This window comes from Drosophila yakuba, chromosome 3L (assembly GCF_016746365.2).
Source record: "Drosophila yakuba strain Tai18E2 chromosome 3L, Prin_Dyak_Tai18E2_2.1, whole genome shotgun sequence".
In the NCBI taxonomy this organism is placed as follows: Eukaryota; Metazoa; Arthropoda; class Insecta; order Diptera; family Drosophilidae; genus Drosophila; species Drosophila yakuba.
The window spans coordinates 14293923-14317033 of NC_052529.2; the positions used below are offsets into that span (position 1 = coordinate 14293923).

At 41.8% G+C, this 23111-nt stretch overlaps 1 protein-coding gene across 1 annotated transcript; it reads right to left on the bottom strand.

The window, feature by feature from the left end:
* Positions 1-3530: 3530 nt before the first annotated feature.
* LOC6534082 (transcription factor sem-2) lies at positions 3531-22722 on the bottom strand. Its single transcript, XM_002094732.4, has 7 exons — positions 21916-22722; positions 16713-17548; positions 16436-16599; positions 9664-9730; positions 9475-9602; positions 7222-7316; positions 3531-4445 (listed from the first exon to the last, which is right to left on the bottom strand). The coding sequence occupies exons 2-7, from the start codon at positions 17420-17422 to the stop codon at positions 3855-3857; spliced, it is 1755 nt and encodes a 584-aa protein (XP_002094768.3). The 5' UTR covers positions 17423-17548; positions 21916-22722; the 3' UTR covers positions 3531-3854.
* Between the last annotated feature and the right edge of the window lie 389 nt (positions 22723-23111).

The following is a 23111-nucleotide window of genomic DNA, read 5'->3' on the forward strand; positions in this document are numbered from 1 at the left end:
CCTTGGCGAATACTAAGAAATTAGACAATTTTTCCGGTGTTTACAGTGTAATGTCAACAGAAAAGTGTGTAATATGCCAGGGGTCACTAGTCGGTGTTTTATTAGTTCTGCCAGTACAATCATTTTCCGAACACAAAATTTGTTTGACTTAAATTTGCTATTGGAATAATATTTTGCACTTAAAATTATTAGAATCGATCGGTTAATAGGGATTTTAGCAACATTTTTACAGAATAGATTGAATCTTCAAAAAAATTTAACCAAAATGAGTTTAGCCAGTCAAATATTCTCCTACAAAATAACTAAAATACAAAAAAAAAGAAACACATTTTTATACTTTATGTATTGTTAAAGTGTTTTTATTTTTAACATTTTAATGGATAAAAGCATATTGTATCCCTGCGTTTCTGTAAAAGATTTAAGAATAAGAAACTATTAGGATTTTTGTTTTGCATTCCTGTGGCATTTTTAAAAAACAACTGTTGGCGCCATAAAAAGATATCTTCCTAAGGGGTTGTTTTGCGCAAGCGTCGCTCTCCAAATGGTCGTAACTTTTGTAGACTTTCTACCCGCGACTCCCCGACTTACCCCTCTTTGCGCCCCTTACCTATATCCCATTTCACCAAAACAAATGCCAAGTAGGAAACGCATTTGGCGGGCTGCCCCCTTCACCATCGCACGGCAATAAAAATGGCAGCGCTCTAGAAATGTGTGTGTGTGTGTGCGGCCCCAAACTCCAACCCCCCCTACAAAGCACCCCCAACGCCCACTGTCACCCCACCGCCCACCGCCCACCCCTGCAACTGCGCGCATGTCGATTTCAGGCGCTTTGGACCAATGGCGTAGACAATGCTGCGGGAAATGGAGTTTGGGGAATGGGGGCCGCTGCTTAGAAGCGTTCTCAATGGTGACGCGTTTTTTATCGCTTTTTGTTTTGCATGCGAATTGAATGCATTTTATTGGCCAAAAGCCAGAACAGACAAAACAGGACCCAAAACAAAGGCGCCAGCAACTGGTGGTCCTTGGCGAGCACATGCCTGAGGATTCGCTTTATCTTCCGCTGGCAGAGGAGCAGGATATTCGGCTCGGTGACCTCGGCATTCCTTTATTTGTCCCCTCCTAATGGACATTATGGCTGGCCCTATTATGCGGTCATCTTCCAGGACAATGAGGCACAGGAAGTGAATGTAGTAGTGGTCATCATAGTTTACTGTAGTGGAGAAATTTGAGTAGGAGGGTATTTTAAAAAATTAAGTTACGTTTAAAGCTTATTCGTATGCATACGCTATTTTGAAAGTTTGAACAACACATTAATATTAATATTTAAAATTTTTCAGACTAGGTAAAATAAATAATATTTTAAAAATATTTACGATTTCTTTTTTTTTTATATTTTATCGTTTTTGTAGTGGTATAAAAACGCATAGTAGCTTAATGTCTAGACTCTCATCACTTCTTTTTCTCTAACGCATCACCACTTCGTTTTCTCCACTGCAGTCATAATTTTGGGTGGTTTTTTAACATGACCCCCCGCAGCATTGTTTGCTGCGTTTAGTTGCAATAATTTATGGCAGGGATTTAACAGCGTCGCACAAATTTTTGCCAACTCTGGCAGAGCAACGCCCCTCTATCTATCTCGTTTGTTCCTACTTTCTTTTCGCTTTGGGTTCACCTGACCAAAAATGGGAAATGTGCCCGTGCTAATCGTGATTTGTGTTTCAAATGAGGCCAAATGCGAATCAGTCGAATGACGAGGCGGATAAGAATAGTGGGTGGCGCTGGAAAATGGAAATGAAAAGCAGTTAACTTTATTTTAAGCGGCAAAACTTTTTGGAAAATAATCAGACTGAGACAATTGAGTTTTGATGTGTATTTTATCACATTTAATTCTCTTAGTTGCAAAGGCATTATCAAGAAATGAGAGGATGAAAATATAGAAAATGTTCCATAAAGTTACTTAAAACCAGTTTTAACATATGTACGTAAAGTAATATTTATAGTATACTATTTATTCACATTTGTTAAGTTAAATATCTTTGAGGTGTCCTTTTTGCACATAAATGGACCATTGTGTTGTTGCGTTGAGAAAATATTATTATTTTTTTTAAACTTTTTTTAAAACGTTGGTAAACGGAACAAAAGAATGAAAATTACAGCAATATTGTACATATTAAATGAGAATTTAAGAACATTACAATTTTTTAATATTTAACTAGTTTTTTCCCCCTAATATATTCCTTGCTATCTACTAGACTTACTTTTGTTGCCGTAGGTTCACTGTGCGGAGTGTACACTGTATTTTTAATTAATTTACAAAAAACACGCGCCATCTGGCGACGGTACACGTAAGCTAACAAATATACACAAATTTGACATAGAATTTTTACACATTGATATAAGCGACACCTATCGGCAGAATGGGTTGACAGGTGCTAGATGGCGCAAACGAAATCTTTCAGAGTCGCATGTTATCCGCTAGGTGTCGCTATAGGAAAATGTAGAATGCGTAAGTCATGTAGATATGAAATATATTATGATAATTAAATGATAAAAAGAACAAAGTTGAAGTATCTCCACATATTTAAACAAACAAATTATTATTTAAATAAGAAACTCGTCGAGTAGTCCATTTCCCAAGGCGCAAAACATTTGTCAAGTAAGCCAGCCTTATGCGACAACTCTGGCTTCAATCTACCCCAAGAGTTTATGGACTTACCACAATTACCGCTAATTGCCGGCGGCTAAGAGAGCGTAAAATTAATTAAATTTACTTGGATTTTTGCACCTTAACTTGCGCGCGCCCATTAATTAGTGGCCAACGGTAATTTCGCAGCAGCGCTCAAACTTGACGTTAAGTTGAGTCGGCTGCTTGAGCAATTCAGTTTGCTCTGCTGCATTTTGTCAACCTGATTGGCCAGAAGTTGCCGTCATTAGGACGCATTTAACGCTCTTGACTTTTGCCAGCGCCACCCACTTTCGCCCACACGAATGCCACGATGTGGATAATGGCAATTAATTAATTTTGATTAAAACTGTTTGCTTTTCACTTAAATTATAAAGAAATTTTGTGTACTTGAGTCTATACACATTTTATTTCGATTTTTATGTTTTCCTTTGTTTTTAATTTGAAAAACACTCATTCCACTTATTAAAAAAAAAATGCATCATTTTCTGCTGATGACAATGCGTCTTTTATTTTTTATTTTTAATTTTTTGATTTTTTCTGGTTTCTGATGTATATATCTTGTGTGTATTTTGCTTGGTTTTGTGTGTGTTTAGTGTAGAATTTAAATACATTTAAATTTAATTTTAAATTTATGCTATGCACTTCGATCTGCGTTTAAAACATAAAAAATTGCACCGCTCGTTGTTGTTTCAATTTGTTGAAATTTTCTCCTTGATCTTTTCCCAAGTGATTTTGCCTCTCTGAACCGATTTTCATAACCTACCCCTCGGTCCCCTCTCCACATTTTTCCGCTTGCTCTATTTTAACAAAGCTTAAGTTTAGTTTACAACTGGAGACTTAAATGTAAATGTTGGCTACGTTTAACTTTAATCTCGCATTTTCGGTTATATTCGTGTTACCCTTTTCGTTATATCCTCTCGGGGATTTTTCCACTCGCTTGGCGTTCGAAAATTCTGATAAAGTTGTGAGGCTCGCAAATCGGTTGAAGTTGCACCAATAATACATTTATTTAAAAGAGAAAAGGTTACAAACTTTCGGGAAAGTGCATAACTTTTCCGACCGATTCAGATAAACCTGATCAGAATTGCGAACGGAAGAGGAGTGATCCCCTTTCTTGCTCCTAGGTCATAGACAGGTTCAACTCCTCGCTGCCATTGGAAGATGGTGGTCAGAAGATCACCGTCAGCGGTCGCCGAAAGTCCGCGGCGGTGGCGCCACCACCCCCACCGCCCGCCGCTCCCCCGGCAGCGCCTGCAGCACCACCACCCACTACACCACCCGCTGCCGCTGCCGATGCCAATTGACCGCCGTATTGCTGGGCATATTGGGCATAGTCCAGACCCACGTCGCTGGGCGAATGCAGATGCGGCTTGGAGTCCACCGCCTCCAGTTGGGGCGTGGCATCGCGTTCATCCAGTCCGCTGCTGCTGTTGTTGTTGTGCGAGCTGGCACTGCCGCCCCCGCCACTGCCCCCTCCCCCGCTGAGCAGCAACTGTTGCTGCTGTTGCTGTTGCTGCTGCTGCTGCTGCTGCTGCTGTTGCTGCTGGTGGTGGGCTGCTGCATGCTGCTGGGCACCATAGATCTTGGATATGTCGAAGGCATAGTTGGCCGCCCGATCCTGGTACATCTTGGAGTCGAAGTACGCCTTGGTCAGCACACTGGGGTCCAAGTAGGCGCTGTAGGCGCTCGCCTGCGAGGAGTTGCTCAGATACGAGCTGCGCTCCAGGGCGAACTTGTCCATCTGACCGGAGAGGGTGGCCTGTGAAGAACAGGCAAGGACATTACTACTTAGTTCAATTTTTAAAAAACATCTCATATAAATGCTAAAATAAGAAATAAAAGCATTTAACACTCAACAGCTTTATTGGCTTCCCAAAGTCCCTGTTTTTCCCCTTTCATAAAACTATGTAGATAAATATTAATAATTTACATACATACGTGTACAACTTTATGATAAAATGCTATATCTCTATTTATTTTAATAACTTGGTTGTGTAGTAGAATCCATCGCTAATTATAAATAAACTGCATAAAAATATTTGAATATTTTTATTGAGTTCACCCTAAGCTATTTACCATTGTTATCAGAGAAAATCGAGACCATATCAATTGGTTTTAAAATGTAACCAAGCAAAAAACCTTTAAACTTCAAAAATCAATAAAAGATAACTGGGTGATTCCTATTGTAGAACATCTAAGGATGCCATGGAAACCATCACCTTAGCTAATCAAACGAAACCACTTAATTTGAGCCAAATCAACCGCAGACAACTGGAGTGCTTAACCTTCTGATTAGTGCAAATTGCTTAACACTTTTGCGGCTTTATTTGACCAACTAATTGTGGCCAAGGCGGAAAACAACCCCAGCTGCGCCTCCCCCTCACTGCGAAACCGAAACGGTCTCAATTTAATTTTATTTGATTTGCAATACGTTTTTCATTGCTACACCAGTTGCCAGTTCTTCTCGTTGATGCGAGATTCTCGCAATATAAATGGGAATGGGATTGAAAATGTGAATGTTAACGGGTACTAAGCACATCAGAGGGTTGTTTTGCTTCATTTCCGTTTTGTTTTGAGTGGTTGCTGCTGGCCGAGGGGTTGTGCACTGCGCTCCCCTTTTTTTCGAAGCGAACCAAACACTTGGCTCTGGGCTATAATTATGTTGTTAACACATCATCATCAGCAAACTCCTCACCATCGTCATCCTGGCCTCCCCAATTCCTTTGCTTCCCTCGTTTTTCTGGCTTGTCTCTGGTGCCGAGAACGTTTTGGATTACAATTTGATTTGATTTGCACCCAATTGGGAATTAGTGTGGATTCGTAAATATTTTGATCCATCGCATTAACGAGTGAATATTCTGTTTGTCTTCTCGTTGGGCAAAGGTTCCGGTTACTTATCCGTGTGCCAGTTAATTGGTTTAGAACCCCTTGTTGGCCGAGTGGGTTACGCAATGTGGTTCTTTAGGGCAGGTGGCAGGTGGGCCAGGATGACAGTTTAGTGTTTAGTCAGGAATTCAGCAGCAGCTGTGTCAACAAAGTGTTTTTTAAGTGGGTTTTGAACGATCAATTAATGGGAAAGACTACCTGTTAGAAATATCCCTCTAGAGTCCAATTAAAACCCAAAAAAACATAACCAGCAAAAATATTCGTTGAAAAGTCTAGACTGTTTCGAATTAAAAAAAGTTTCTTTATATTTATATTTTTTTTATATTTATTTGCACTATTAATATTAAGCTATTAATCCAAGTGCTCCATGATGAAAGCTAAAAGCCGATGTAAGAGTTCTCATACAAATATACTCACAAGCAGGAATGCTGTCAGCAATTTGCCATGTCAGAGGTTTGAGACCCGCCCACTATGCAATTTTCCTTCGGACACCAATGCTCCTTCATTCCATCACTCAACATCGAGATTTGTTTGGCTTAAACTTAGTCTATTATTACGGCCGAGGAACGGAGCGATGTGTGTTATTATCCAGCAAATGTTAATGCCAGACCTTCAACACCCGCACCGCATCTGCAACGCCACATCAATCACGGAGTGAAATAGGCATCGCCCCGAGAATTACATACATGCCCCTGAACAGAATGGACAATGGTCGCTAGTCGTGAGTCCGTGAGTCCGAGAGTCATGGCTTTTAATGGGCTTTGTTAATCAATTGAAGTTTGGGCATGGGTAGCTGACCACCTGATGGAGGCACAAAGGCCCGAACTTTGGCTATGGCTCAACCATACAACCATCGGGATTCCTTGCAGAGCAGCTTTCCTCGGGGCAGCTGTTCCACTTCTGAGGACATTCACGATTCGATTCACGATCACACGTCCACCTGTCCGAGTTTGTTTGTCTTTTCAGGACACGCCTGCCCTTGTTTATCAACTCGATCTGGCTGAAAATGGGGAACCCCCACTCCCTGGAACCGCTAAACATGTAATGACAACTTGCCGGCCAAATCCTTTGGCATGACGTGTCAGAAAACTCAATTGGGCCAGGATCAACCGCTTTTGCGCCTGCCTAGTCACAGATGCACCGAGAAAAATATGTAATGACTTTCTTATGTAGTTTCTCAGATATTCTAGTTTCTAATGGTGATCATGGCACAAAGTTTCCTAATGATCTATACTACATTTCCAAAAAATGTTGGCTATAAATAATGCGTCCCAATTTATAGGAAAAGTAATGCTTTTCTACTTAACCACTTTATATTTCACTTTATATTTAGCTATTGCTCTAAAAACAACCCGAATTTCATCTTATTTCTCTCGGTGCATCGCAGGCATGTTTTCCGCCTTTTAAAGTGGGCGTCTTCCGTAGGAGTTTGTAATTATGTTATTAAGGCAACCCGCCGCAGTAACCTCCGCCCAAGTACACACACTACACACTACACACTATACTCGTATATATGTCTGTAATTGGTCTCCGCTACCGTTCAGCCGTTTTGATGGACACGGTGGCACTTGAGGTCCATGGAGGAGGGGGTCGAAAGGTGAAGGGGGCAATGTGGAAAGGTGGAAAGGGTGCTGGGCAGCGGGACTCACCTGCGTCGTGGTTGGCGTCGATGTCTGGCCGAGATGGCTGCCCAGGTGATAGGCAGCCGCTGTGGGACCGGGCGCAAAGTAACCGGGCGTTATGCCTGCAAGTGAAGCGAACAACATCGGAGATGAATTCAGTTTTGAGAGGGGTTAAGAATGAGAAGGGGTTAAGAAAAAAGGGCTTTATCAATTATCAGCGTGTTGCAAGCACAGTGGTAATGACAATTATGAAAGGTGTTAAGTCACTAAATTTTAATACTTAAGTTATACATTTTAAAGAAATACAATGCTTGCTTAGAAACGTAAGGATATGTTTAAGGCAGAGGAACTCAGTGATTCCGTTGCAACTTACTGATTGAGACAAAACATATACATACATATCTACTATTAACATATATGGTTTCATAGTACTTGCTCTTGCAACTTTGTTTCTTATAATAATTTCCAAATATTCTGATTAAATTCCCCACTAATTAAAGTTTCTTTAAAACACTGAATCTTGCACCACTGTGCATCTCGACTTGGACTTGAAATGCAGCTTCGTTGCGGCTCAGTTTGAGGTTGCCTTGGTGTGTGTTTAAAATAATTGCCACTCGAAATATTTGCGTTCTTTGTTCGGTCAACTCTTTCATTTCGTTTAAATAATCATTTTTCTTTCGGGGTCGCCATCGCCGTTTAATTGGGCGCTGAATCAGCTATTTCACTTGGAAATGAGTGTGTCAGATGCGTAGAGAAAGAGTGAGAGAAAGAGTATCTACGTATCTGGTAGATGCCTGGAAGTCATTATCAATTGCCCTAAACGGTAGTCGTCCATCTGCTCTTCTGGCCTTTTGTGGCCAAGTTGATAATTACAGGCGCCGCTTATTGAAAGTATTCAGCATTTATTTCATTGATGCTATGGCGCTATGGATTTGATTGAGAGTCCGCGTCCAACCGAACTTGGATCTTCCACCGAGCAATTAAATTCGCTTAGACAACAAAGTTTCCATCGGGCGCAAGAAAAACACAATGTATTTATCTGAAAGATTTCTTTCTTTTCAACTCTTTGGCGATTTCAAGTAGCGACGGTTTTGGCTGCCATCCATCATTGTTATTATGATAATAGCGGATTAGGTTGTTGATCCATTGTTGTCCATCTTTTTGTAATGACCGGTTGCAGTAAACAAACGGAAGCTCAGTTGTTTGGAATTTCATAAAAGAGGTTTTAAGTGGACTTCCATCTGGTTCCATCTTATAAGAATAATTGTCTTAAACTGCGTAAGACATCTCAAGCAGAGCTTAAAATTAAGTTAAATGTATTTTTGTATATATCTATACCCAGATTTTATTAATTCCTCACACAAATTCTTGCGATATACTTATGTTTAAGTAATTCCACAGTTGACTGCACTTTTAGCTTTCCTAATCCCCTTCCTTACACAAAGTGCACTGATGGGGAAGCCACGAGGCAACTAAATAGACTAATTCGCTTTATTTATTACGCATTTCCTAGCATTTTTATTATCATTTCCGATGGGCATAAATCATCCAGCTCCGTGAAGGGAAAGGAAAGGAGACCAACTTAAACCGAGAAAACTTGCGTTAAATTGAGGGCCCAGGCTCATGGCCGGGATAACAACCGCTCGGGGTGAAAGACAAAAAACGTGACAAATGCTAATTTAAAACCTCCAACCGGCGGCCAAAAACTACATACAACCCACCCACTTCCACTTCCAGTTCCATTTTCACATTTCCACTCCCCGTTTCATGACCATAGAAAATCATGAATGGAAACTTATGCTCCTGCTCTTGGCTCATGTCACATGGCTCTTCCCTGTCTGTCTGTCTTTCTGTCTGGTGTTCTTTACCCCGATCCTCTCCAGTCACTCGAATGAGTTGCTAAGCCAGGATGATGACTTCACAGTTTGTCAGCCAGATGGGTGGTGGTGCCATATTGCGGCTATAAAGGATAGTTGGGGGGATAGTTTTGGCATTGACTCATACCCCCAAATCCTATTTATTTCGTGTCAAATTTGCATTTGTCTTGTGCTTCTGCCGCTAGTTTGCATATTACTCACTTATTATTATGCTTAGCGCTTTGCTTTATGGATTTTCGTGGTTCTTAATGTGGTAGTTTTTGACATAATTCGCGGGTTTCCCTAACTATGAAAAGAGTTTTCCTAAAGTGATGTGTGTGTGCTTTGGGGAAAATGTGAATTTCTTATAATTTAAGCGGATTTTAATGAATAACTTAAATGTGTGGTAAACTACTAAACTTACCCGCTCTTAACGCCTCCACGGGCACAGATGGATATGGCATTGGATAGGGATAGCCATCGCGTCTCAGGGCTTTTGGCTTTCGTCGCGGTCTGTACTTATAGTCCGGATGCTCCTTCATGTGCATGGCCCTATCGAAAAGAAATCCTTAAATTAGTAAACCTCAAGTGTAATCAATCAGATCAAGCTCACCTCAATCGTTTGGCCTCGTCGATGAACGGACGTTTCTCCTCCTCGGTGAGCAACTTCCACTCGGCACCTGGAAATTCGAAATAACTCTCGTTAATCCATTTGATACATTTGCTCTCGAAGCTCTTGTCGGAAATCTGGCTACAACCATTGGAGTGCACTCTCGAAAAGCTGTCGCACATAAACATAAAGTCGGGTTGGGGATCGGGGTCACCATCCGATACCCCAAAAACTTGTCTTGTCTGTGCACCAAGGATAACAGCAAACAATGTCGCTGTCAGTGGTTGTCTGTTGTCTCACTCTTCAGTCCACTATCCGTCTCTTTCTGACCCGCCATTGTTCGGGGTTCCCCTTTTCGAATCCAGACGAGCTCTGTGCCAGAGCCCCAGCAGGTGGTTTCGGGTTCTAATTTCGGGTAGGGGTCGCAGGAGAAACATAGGAACGTTCTTGAGGGCGTTGGCCAGGATGTGTACAAGGTACTCCCACACAGATGCACGTGCCGCCACACAGATACTTTGTGAGTGTGTGCGGTGCGGTACACAGGCAAGGACACATCCTATGAGGACACATCCTATGAGGAGACATCGCATACTCGTAAGTGGCACATGGGGTTGCTTTCGTGGAAGCAGGTCTTCCATTCTGGCTGTGGATCGTCCATTGTGTGTTTGGAAATTGCAAATGTTTTTAAGTTAATGTAAAACGTTATAATGACATGTGTCATATGACGACGTCTGATGAGGGGACATGGTGTCAAGTATAGAATGAGTCGATGAGCTCTGCAGTACTGGAGTTTTCACAATAACAAGGACCTTCTAACCAGTTAAACAGTTGGGGAGTTTAAAGACGACACTGGATTTGGTTGGCTGAGCAGCCTAACCACTTCTACAGATTGTCTAGGCAGTAGAGTAATGATGTTGACTTGCACATATTAATGAAGTATTTAATTTAGCCATAAATGCCACTACTTAAATTTCATTTTATTTTAATTGTAATAAACTTTGCATCTTCATAAAAAAATGTATGTAATAAATAGAAGGTACATTTCAAAACCTATACTTTTTCGCCCAAGCAAACTATTGTAATTCCATAATCAGCTAAGAAAACCGAAGAAATTGTTGACATATTGTAAGTAAATTACTTGATGAATTGCCTGGGAATCGCTTGGTGTGTGCGAGTGTGTGTGTGTGGGAGGCAAGTCGCTAATTAGTTATAACGTGTAATTTTAGTGGCTTGTCAGGCGGACACAAAGCCAGAATAATGTCACATGCACACTTGGCCACAAAAGCCAGTCACTAACACACACCGGCGGCATTGTTATGACAGACAACGATGACAGGGCCAACTGGAAGTCTCTTCTTGGCCGAGAAGGAAACGAATCGAGTGTCAGAGCCAGACTTGGACTGAGGCCCACACAGGCAACGAAAACTATAACAATAAGGCCAATACAAAGGCTGAAAGGCCTCCCGAAACTCCATACTCCATGCTCCATGCTCCATACTCCCCATTCCACTTGCACCCACTCATAATGGTAAAATACTAATTTATAGATACATTGACAGTGCCAAGGGCCCAACTGGCCATCAAATGAGCAACTCTCCTTCTGGGGACGACACCTTCGAGAGAATGGATTGTTTGGGGGACTCTGGATGTGAATATGGAAGTGGGAAGAGAGAGGCGGTGCAAAGGCGCCCTGCACATAATAATAAACAAGACCAGCAGCCGGTGGACATAGATGGGGGCATACTTGTAGATACAAGTTGAGCAGTTGAATAAACTAGACCCACAAAAGGATGACAATGACAATGTCTATGTTTGCCCAATGTCTATGATGTTGGCGCCCCTTGGCCAAACAGACAACTCCAGCACTTCACCAATTCAGCACACCAGCAGTGCAAGGCAGTCCGAGAATTTTCTCCTCACCGGCTGGTTGACCAGCTTAATAATTGATACGAAAAACAAGCCAGCACTTGGCAGTTGCGAGATATTTCCGAGACTCTTTCTGTTACAATTAACAAGTTTTTCCGGCCTGGAAACGTTGCACGTTTCGTTCGCCTAACCCACAGAGCAAATATTTGACCATCACCATCACCAGTTGCAGTTTCTAGTTTTTGTGGGTTCTTCGTTTTTTTTTTTTGGGGTCCGGCAGTTACACTTTCCACTCACCCGGACAATCGGGCTACTTATGGGATTACTTAGCCTCTCTTCTGCTGGTGGCTTAGTTTAGAGTGGGGCCCCACTCATAACGCGACCACAGATTAACTTGTTTGCCCAGCAATTTGATGGCCTTAGGTGGAGCGTTGGGAGTTTTCTCCATTTTCCTTGCCCTCTCTTTTCTTGGTCACTCGAAATCTGGCTTATTTGCTGGTTCTTTGTTGCGGGAATCGTGAGAATAAGTCCCAAGTTCTGGATGGACTAGTGGGTAGGGAAAAAACTTCTCACACTGGTACTTAAACAATGTCTGTTTTCTGAAAGGTTAAATCTGCAGATGGAAGTAAGTTCTACTTAATAATGAAGTGGTGTCTTCTAGCTTCCCTGTCAAAAGCTGCAGGGATACTCTTTAAATATTGTGCAGTATATTGGGATTTTTTACATTTAAAAAGAAGATGATCTAGAACTTGTCAATAACCCAAATTAACATCTATCAATATCTGTATCTTCTTGTAATAACAGTTTCGATTAAAATAAGGCAAATGAAAACTTTAAATGAAAGTGTTTTACCATGTAATAGGTAAATTATGTAGCATACTTAAAAGGTGTTGTACAAATAAAGTGATCTTTACCTAAATGAAGGATATGTGTTTTGCATGTATATGCACTTTGCTTAAGCGGTGATAAAGTAATTTACCCTGGCATTGCCATGATATATCCCTTGTCTAATGAGTAAGGGGTGCAGCAGAGCTTTGTTTACAATTTCCTAAAGCCCCGTCAATTTTTTCTGTTTCCACCCATTAAACACACTCGACTTCCACCTGTCAGTTGCCACTGGCAGGCAGCGCCCACCCAACGTACAAACAGCCCACCGCCCACGTAAACGCCTACTCGAAAGCTTTTTCCAATTGCAAACTAATCAATTGTTTGCATTTTATTACACAACAAAAGGGGGTTCGAGGGTGTGGGCAAAGGCTTGAGTTCGACCTTTTGTGATTGTTTGGCATTTTTCCTGCGCCTGTTCCTGCTCCTTGGGCCTTTTGTTGCGCCGGTTCTAGCGGCTCATTCAACCAACTCTCCTCGGCTTTGTCTGCCATTATTAAATATTCCCGGCAGAGAGGCTGGAGCTTTGATTAAAAATAAAGAACATTGTCGAATCGACAGGTTTTTCAATTATTTGCGAAAATACAAAACGCAGTGCGAAGGACTTTTCCACGAAAGGCAGAAAGGCAGTGTAGTTGTTGTTGTCGCCTTTTGTTTGTGCCACCGCTCTGGTTGTTGGTAATTCAAATTTCCAGACAGTAATTAATGACAGTTACAATTTCAATTAAGCCCGCGCACAGCACTGAATTGTTTTCTATAACATTCACTTTTATTTCATTTCATTTTATTTTATTCTATTTTATTTTACCCACTCATATATATATACAATTTTATCCAGTCTTTTGTGGGCTTTTTTGTTTGTTTATTTTTTTTTCTGTGTTTGGCGTATAAAATAAATGGCAACGCCAGCGGCGACGGCGTCTGAAGCTGAAGAGCCACTCCACTGTAGCCGCTGTATAGGGCCCTCTCGCTCGCACGCGCACGCCCCGTCTCTTTCTGTCGCTCGCGAGGCATCTGTATTGCACTGTGGTGAAAAAGTAGCTTTCGCGCCGCCATTTTTTGTGGCGCCTTTGTTTATGCCACAGTTATTTTGCCTCCTCTTCCTCGGCCATCATCTTGCGGCTTTCTGTGCTTTTTCTGTTTGGCAATTCCTCTCATAATGAGCGTGGCCTCTGTCGTTGTTGTTGTTGTTGCTGTTGTTGAATTATTCATTTAATTGAATGTTGGCTTAACTTTTTCAAGTGCAAAAAACTTTGACATTTTGTGTAAATGTGGCAAATGCTTGCTTCTGCTTTCCTTTTTACGGCCCCCTGTGCTTTTTCTCTCATTTTAATTTTCATTTTGTTTGCTTTGTTTATTTAAATAAATCGTTTTTGTTCGGCTGTTGTGGTGTAATGAAAGATTTTAAATGACATAGATGAAGTGATAAGTACAGTGAAAGCTGTTATAAATGAATGTTTGTTTAATGTGGCGGTACTCATTGGTTGCTTTTTTTAAGAATCGCTCAAAAGAGTACGGGGACTTGTAAACAATATTTTAAGCATTTAATGGGATTACAACTTAAGACGTGTTTTAAATCCTTTTGTAAATACACGAGTCGCAATAAAAGGCCGGTAAAATCGCTTTTATATATTGATGTAATAGTTATATTTTAAAATGCTTTTCAAAGTCTTGGATTAGCCTGCCAAAAACACAATTTCTTTTACTAGTTAAGGAAAATATTTATTCTTGAAAGGAAAACCCGAAATGGTTAAATACGTAGCATGTAAAGGACAATCCCTGGTCTCGCGGTCATACTTTCGAACAACCAGGTGGCTGACAGTTGTGTTTTGGCCCACTCTGTCCCAGTTCCACCTTTGCCACAAAAGAATTTTCCGAGCTCCTGCCCCTCCACCACCACCACCCCCTCGATACTCCGCCCGCTCTAAACAAACTTAACAAAGACTGCAACTGACAGCAAATATTACTGAAAGCGAGAGGACGAGCGAGAGGAGCTGTCAATTCGCATAATGGATTTGCCAAAAAGCGGACTAAAAAGGAAAATGTGAAAGGCGAACAAAAGCTTTGCAGCTCGACAATATCAACAATAACAGCGCTGGAAAAAAAAAATCGAAAGAAAATAATTTGAAATTCAAGTTGGCCTCTAAATTGTATTTAAGTTTGCTGCATCCCATCGATATGTTTACTTGAACTCTTGGCATTGGCAGAGAATTGGACTTGGAGCGCCAAATGGATGTACAATCAATGGATGGCTTATAAGGAGAACGGGGTTCTCAAGGGAGTTGGACGGAAAAACTCCTCCAGAAGCTGGAAAAAAACCCCTTTCACGTTGTTCGCATCCTTCAGATGCAGTGAGTTTGCCTGTTGTTGCTCTTTGGTTCGCTCAACTGGATGGCAAGTGAGTCGCATTTAATTTGCCTTTGTTTCCACGCCAACAATGGTTAAATAAAAATGCAAGAAAAAGTCATTTAACGAGTGCTTGACTGTGCGAGTTTTGTATGTACTTCTTACCCAGGGGAAACCCCGTAGAGTTTTATTAAAAAATTCCACAAAACACCAGCAAAATCCTAAAAGTTCAGTGTTCGATGCTGGCCAAGATGAGCTTGTTTTGGGTTTCGAATTGGTTTTTGATTTTGATTTTCCTTTTTTGTTATCACTGTTATGACAGCAGCTACTGATTAGTCAGGAGAGTTCCCCAATCTATAAAATAGGACTGTCATCCAATATGCATGAGCTGATCGAAAAAGGTAGTCCTAAGAACTGGCATTGTATTGTTATGCTAAAGAACTTGGCTGTCGGCTGCCACGTGTCGAGTGTTTGCAGCTTGGATGGAAATTGAATTTACTACACTGAATGCGGGGCGTAAAGGTTTTAGGATTGTATCGATTAAAACACTTGAAAATTATATTTATATATAATTTATATATATTATAATTTATTATGTATAATTGAATATCTAAAACTGTTTTATAGACATACATATAATGCCAACAGCATGTTAGATTTATTCAATTAAGTGTGCTCCAAGTAGTAAAGCTTTTAAAATAATGATGTTTTCATATTAAGTTTTTCAAGATCATATTTTCCATATTATGAAACGTTTTTTTTCAGTGTGCCAGCTCGAAAACTGCACGCCCAAAAGATGCGACAGCCGAAGAGCCGATAAGACTTGCGTGGGATTAACTGGCGACGCTCTGAGCCCAGCCAAAAGTAAACTACTTAACTTTGCAACTAGTTAACATAAGCGGGTGAGAGACAAAGGCGGTCGTGATTTGGCGAATCAAACTTAATCTGTTGGGTGGTGGTGGGTGGAATCTGTGATCTGTGGACAAGGTCGATCCCAAGACCAAACCCCTTTAGTGATTCTACGTAATCAAGAGCTTCCTGTGCTGCTCTTCCTGGTATTCCTGCTTTTCCTGCTCATTGTTTGACAGCCGCTTGTCACTTTTGACAGTTGCGTTGAGTGGCGGGTGTTTTTTGGTTTGTCATTGCCATTGTACAGTTGGGTATTACGTTGATTAGTTGAACTTGCATAAGCGTAAGACAGAGACAGAGATGGAGCTGGAGATTGGTGGGAGTGAGTGGGTGCGAGAGATTGGCAGGTCGTGTGCCGCATTTTAATTTCATTTTGTATTGCCATCCATGGGGCCCATCCCTTTGTCCGCAGATTATACACATTTCGAAAGAAACGTTGCCACCAGATAACCGAGGCTTTCGTGGCTTTCCTTATACAAAACACGCACACAAAACGAGATGCTTAAGTGAGCTTGGTTGGGATTTAAATAGTTTGTTTGTTCTGGAAATAACAGCTTGAAGGGGCAATTGTGGCCACTCATGGTGGCTTAGATTTGAGGCACTCAATGTGGCTAAGATTTGAGGCAGAGTGTTGAAGGCATTCTGTTTAAAGCCAGTAAACGATAAGCCCAAGAAGTGATACAATATGTTATAAACTTTATGAAAAACTGAAAAGCCTTGGTAGTTGCAACTTTAAAATAATGTAATATGTTCTAACGATCCAACTTACCCAGCCGTTTGGAGATCTCCGAGTTGTGCATCTTGGGATTATCCTGAGCTATCTTGCGCCGCTGAAGTCTGGACCAGACCATGAAAGCGTTCATTGGACGTTTTATGTGCTCCTCGTTTTGGCGCTTTGTTGTGTTCTGGATCATCAGGCTGAAGAAGACATCGCTGCAAAATAATGGGTAATCAGAGATTAAAAAGATAAGTTAAATAAAATAAGTCACAATCAAATTATAATCCATATGATTTAAAAATATTTAATATATTTAAAAAAAACCCACCTCGCGCTGCTGCCGCTGTTCATGAGGCTGCCCATGTTCTGGTGCAGATTGCTGATGGGCGACGCCTGCGAGTTGTGGTGCAGGTGGGCTGCTGCTGCGGCGGCCATCACGCTGCTGGAGGCTGGAGCACTGTGGTGGCTGTTGGCTGCACCGCCGACCACTGAGCCCGCACCACCACCACTGGCCGAACCACCGCCCAGCTGGGAGCTGCCGTTGCTGTGCGGCTGGTGGCTCAGCGCCTGCGACTGGCTGTGGTGCGAGGCCGAGGAGGTGGACACCGGCGGCTGGCTGTGCTGTGGCTGCTGCTGACCCGCCGGGTGGTGCTGATGCAGCTGCGAGTGGTGGTGCGCCAGGTGGAGCGCCGAGTGGGGATGCAGGCCCAGGCCGGTGGAGCCGTTCGGGGAACCGTTGCTGCTGTTGCTGCTGCACGGGTGGTGCTGGTGCTGCTGCTGATGCTGTGGCGACTGGTGGGGATGGTGGTGCTGGTGGCTCAGCGACAATTGCTGGCCGTGCAGGCCGTGGTGCGAGTGGCTGAGAACCTGGTCGGATTGCTGCTGCTGCTGTTGCTGCTGTTGCTGTTGCTGCTGATGGACCGCCGCCGCCAGTTGACCAAGGTGGTGCGTTCCGCCGCCGGAACCCAGGTGAGTTTGCAGGGGATGAGCTAGCGATAGGCCGGTGAGCGACAGGTGCGTGGACAGACGTTCCATCATATCGCAGATGGAGTCGGGCTTCCTTGGCGCCTCAATCTGTGGCCCTCGAGCCGGCGGGCGGAGTGGGTGGTGCTGGAGCTATTGGTGCTGGAACTGGTGGTGGTGAGAAGTTTTTGATGCGTTGTGCTGGAAGAAAGTGGTCAAATACATAGAACTTCATTAAATAGAAAAAATAAAAATGTTGTGCCTTACAACATAATGTTGTTTTCTTTAACTTCATGTTCATGTGACTTATTATATCTTATATATTATTATTTATTACTGCCTTACGTATCAAATTGTGTTTGCCTAATTAATTCACGTGTCCCCATACCATTCGTAAAATCCTTTTATGCTTCTAAGCTTCTGCGTAGCCTAATGGCTCGGAACTCTATCTGCCCAAAAAATGGGCAGCCAAACTGCTCGAGATGAGACCAGCGTCCAATCCATGCAAATAACCACTGCAGATGACACATTTGCCGAGGATAATGCCAAATAGCAGGCCAAATATGTATGTGCATGCAGGATGAGGATTCGCACTCAGTGGAGGCATATGTTCCTGGCACACCCGCACTCGATTGTCCTCGAGATCCTGACGCGGAGGACGAGGAAATCCGAGCCCGAATGCGAATCCGAAAGGGACCATTAAGCAAATTGAAAGCGTTTAGCCGGACGCTGGCTTCTTGACCCTTTTCCCCGTTTCCCCTTTTCCCCTTTTCCCATTTTCCCCTTTTCCTAGCTCCCCCGCCACTGCCATGCCGTATTTAACACTTTTTGGGAAAGGAGCTGTGGGCAGGGCATCAAGTGGACCACGTAAATCCCGCTTATAATGCACGCACATGTGGGATCGAAAGGATGCAGACCCAGACCCATACCCAGAAGCCTATCAACCGCCACATGACCAGCTCATTCCAGCGTGTCCAAAACAAGCGGCTCGGGTGCAAATAGAGTACACAAAAATGTAAAATGGAAAAGAAATGGGTTTCAAGTGCTCCGTCGCATAATGGAAAGGATGGACGACGACGTCGTCGTCGTCGTAGTCGTCGTCTCATTTGTTGTTGTGTTATTGTGCATCCCGGTTGGATTTAAGGGTTGACATTTGGCCCACACAATGGGCGCGGAAAAGGAGTGAGTCCAATTCCGGTCGAGTTGAGGTGGCAGCCGCCAGCGCGGCTCGTAAGTGGGTTCTTTTGGCCCAGAAGTCCACGTCTCCACTCGGCATTGTTTTTTTTTTGTCCCCGAAGAATGGGCATCAGACGACATACTTTTAAGAGCTCGAATCAATTAGTTAATTGATTAACAATGCCCCAATGAGCAAGGAGGGGGAGGGGTGTTGTTGGCGAGCGCAAACAGGAATAATTAATAATATAATTATATTCGAGTGGCTAGTCAGCTAATTAGAGTAAATGGCTTGCTTTATTGGTTCCTTTAAATATTCATGTAAAAACTTATCAGCAAACTTACTAGCAAGTTTAAGGTGCTCATTTATTTAATCATAATCATTGATAACCAATTTAATTAGTGCCGAAATGTAAGCGTTCTTATTAAAAGATAAACAAAGTGGTTCATGTTTTCAGTTGGGATTACTCACTAAATAGACGTGCTAAAGGTAAATTTACCAAAAGTAACAATGCCGTTGACACATTTCTTGATCTTTATGTGAAATTCATCTGTTTTAAAAATAGAGAAGCTTCTTGAAATAATTACCAAATATTTATTAAAGGAGCATACATTTAACACTCATTATTTACTTAAGGAGGTAAATGCGTTTGCATATACATATATATAAAAAAATATAAAAAAAACGTATAAGTATAATTGTAAGGTTTGTACAAGACAATAAGTTAATTGTTTATTTTATAAAAGCGAATGCCCTTTTCAATTGACAGTATAGAGTTTTTTGAAAAGTAAGAGCATAGCTATAGCTTAAGTAAATAAAACTAGTGAAAAGTTTTTTGAACTTATAAATCAAAAACATCAATAATTTTTGCATAACTTTGGCCTTATGAAGTGGCCAACTCTGGTGCGAAACCATTTATCTTTATCTGTCCAATTCGACTGTTTTCTCCCTGCTGCCATATTCCGCAGTTTCGACTCTTTTTCTTTTGGCCCTGTTCATTGGCACTTCTGGCCATGCAACGCAACATGGTCAATAACTTGCGTTGGGCTATGCGAGGCGACATCTGTACTGCTTCCGGGCATTACCACTTGGTGTTAAAGTAAAAATTGCCCAAGCATGCGTATTAAGCATGAAATTTATTTTAAAAGTAAAAAGGGGGAAGGGGGGAAAGGGGAGCGGTTAGCAAAGGGACACGCATATTTGTAATCCTTATGGAGTGCAAACAAATTTCTGTGTTGTCAAGTTGCCCTCCATATTTTTGCTCCTCCTTTTTACGTTGCGAATTGGCAGAATACACAGAGAAAAACGAACTGAGAATGGCTTAAATATAACTTAAGATAAATGTAATTTATTAAATTTAAAAATATAAAACAAAAACATATATCAATTGTATAGTTGTGTTGGCTTGAGTTTGAAAACTAAGAAAATTCAGAACAACTTGGTAACTGTTGAAATTTTTTCATGAAATCGACACTTTCCGATGTGGTGCAGTGGTGCAGTGTGGCAGTTGCAGTATCAGTTGCACCACAGGGCCACCATCCGATTCGACGGTTGCACCACCAGCTGTGCACAAATTGCACTCCAGATATTTTTATTTGCTGTGAATATGCCAGCTCCTCCTTTTGATTCCCTGCACCGCCGTGCAGACCAACAAAAAATGTATCTGCGATGTTTATTTGTAACGGAAATGTAACCGTTAAGCTGGAAAGCGTGGGTCTCTTCGCCTTCGCAGGGTGTTAATCTAGTAGCCTTAATAGATAACCCACCAGAGGCACCTTCTATCCAAGACGCTTTCTCATGCAAATCGAATATCTCGGACTTCGTATCGCAGTAGGAGTAAAATGAACCCGCTGGCCACTTGAGTTTCGGGGGCCATACAAGTAGTAGAAGCCAGTCTACAAGCAAGTTGGCCTTGTTGTTGCTGCTCCTCGTTCATTTGTTCATCCGTTTGTTGGTGTGTCAAACAAGAATTATGATCGGCTTAGCCACATGCTGAGCCCGAGATCTCTCCCCCAGCCAGATTCTTCTTCGGCTCATTCTCATTCTTCTGCCACGCAGAGGAGTCTCGCAGTCTCGCAGTCTGCAGTCTTTGGTCTTCGGGCTTCCAGCTCGTCTTCAACACAGGTAGAGCTTTAAGTGTCTCCACTTTGTGTTGAAATGTATCGCGGATACGCACCACCGCACCTCCACATCTTCGGTCCCAGCAGACCACAAACTCCATTCAAAAGTGTCGTCTTGGTCATCCGAGATCCCCGCTGGGATCGGATCTTCTCAGGGCCCTAAGCCGCTGGGCCCCCTAATGTTTGTAATTAAGAACTTTCACACTCGCAACAATCGCCTCGTAAACGTGGCAGTGTCTCGATAACCACATACCCTGCTTCCCCCCCGGGTTTAGTGTCAAGTTGATGCCAAGGGCAATCGAACCGATACAAAGTCTACAGCAACAACTTGGTATTAATTAGAATTCTTGCAAACTCTTCTTTGGATAGAGCCTTGTTTTTTGAGCAAATTTATAATGCAAACACAATGGCTCAACAAAAAAAAAATATTCGATTGACATCTGGTGCGCAAAATAATTTCAGAAAACTCTGTTTGCACAATTGTGTTTTTTGTGCGCTGGTCCAAAGTCGATTTCTATATGATATGGGGGCGCGTCACATTGAATTCAATTGTTGTCACATATTTTCGGTAAATATTAATAAACAAACTTTGTTTTCTCCTACTTCTTCTACTATTATTTGCTCTAATTGCGTCATTTCAAATTCTCTGGGGGTTTTTTGACTCGTTTTTTGTTGCGGCTTTTCACATTCCTTGAGTCGTCGTCGTCGTCGGTTTTCATTTATAGTTCGAAATTAAGTTAACCAAACAACATTGAATGCTCCTCGGAGAAAGAAAACGAGCTTGCTTTAATTCAAGTGGAAGATCGAAAGCAAAAGTAAACATAACTCGAGTGGGGCATAAAGATTCCGACAATGATTTCGCAGAAAATGAAAAGAGGAAAATCCTGAAATTATCCAAACAATAAAATCTGTTGATTCCCCTTGTATCTGACGCACTCAGACTCATTATGTGGAGCTCTCTCCGTGTTTACCTAATTGATGGTCAAGAAAAGTTGTTCAAATTGCGTTCTGAACGGTGAGCGATGAATTAAATGAAATCGTTAAAGGGTTGAAGGAATTTTTAATTGATTTTTTACCTGCTTTTTGACTTGAAGTACATTTAATTAACTTGGAAAACAGTCTTAAGACAGAAATTTCAAATCTACAGATTTAGACTCTATCAAATTATTTTCTCTTAATTTATGTTTGTGAAATAAAAGTAGCTATGTTATAAAACTAATACATAAAATAATCTATAAAGATTTTGGTGCACATAAAGTTAGGTGTTAGCTTACCTCGAAAAGTTCTGCATTTCCTTTGAATTTCCCGTTTTCCGGCGATTGGAATCAAATATTCGATGGCAGCATACGAGTATATGCGGAATATACTACCGAATTATGTGGATAATATATGTATGTTTATGGTTTGTTTTTGTCGCTTATGAATTCCACTTTCCGAACTGCCATAAAATGTTGAATTTGTTGACTTTTACGATCTTGAGCTGTTTCGTAACCGAATCTGTTTGACGAACACTTTAACCTATGGATATCACTAGTTTATGTTGACGTGTGTTGTTTGCTATCCATTCATTGATAAGATACTTATGCTGCATCCGATGCGTTGATGCCACAAAGAATGGACCTCGTTTGATTTGAAGTATGCAAGAGAAATAAGTAGCTTAGGATTTCAAAACTTTATGGCGCAATCGTTGCCAGATTTGTTTGTTTTTTTTTAAACGCTTTGCTTTATTTATATTTGTATGTTGTTTGATTTTGAGCACTTAACGAGCGTTGAAAGTTGATATCATATGAGCACTGTTTTGGGGATTTGGTTTGTGTTTTATTGTTTAGTTAAATGGAGGAAGAAAAGTTTGCTTTGTTTTGCACTTTTACTTTGTGATATTTACCGAGAAAAGTTTGTTTATGCGTTTACTTATTTCCTTTGTATAGTTATTGGCGAATATTGGTTGCTTTTTGCCGTTTCTTGTGAGGGGGCTAAAACCGTCGCTAGCTGTTGGCTGATCGGCTCTTCTTGGCCAAGTTGGCTGTTGCTGCATCTAAGCGCGCTTTGGCGGCTATTCAACGGATCCGTTCCGACGCGTAACTAAAAACTTGGCGCGCGCTCTCTTCAAAAACACACGAGCCAAAAAACGAGTCTTTTGGTCGCCCAATGGGGCGGGGGGCGTGGCAGGTGGGGCGGCAAGACAGCTGCTATGTAACAGTATCGCTCCACACACACACAAACACTCACACACATGTGCCAGCAAATCCTCTCTGCAAAAGCTTGTGTTCTCTCTCGCTCTGGATTAATACTTTTTCCGAGAGCTTTCTTTCTTATTGGTTTGTTAAATGTTTTTTATAAGCCTGTTCACAAAGAAACTACATCCACAACAAATTCCAAAATGAGAGCAAAAATATCGTTGTATTGGTGAGAGAGCCGCACAACGACCAGGTGACATTTCGTGAAGGAAAAATAAAAAACCGAAGAACTG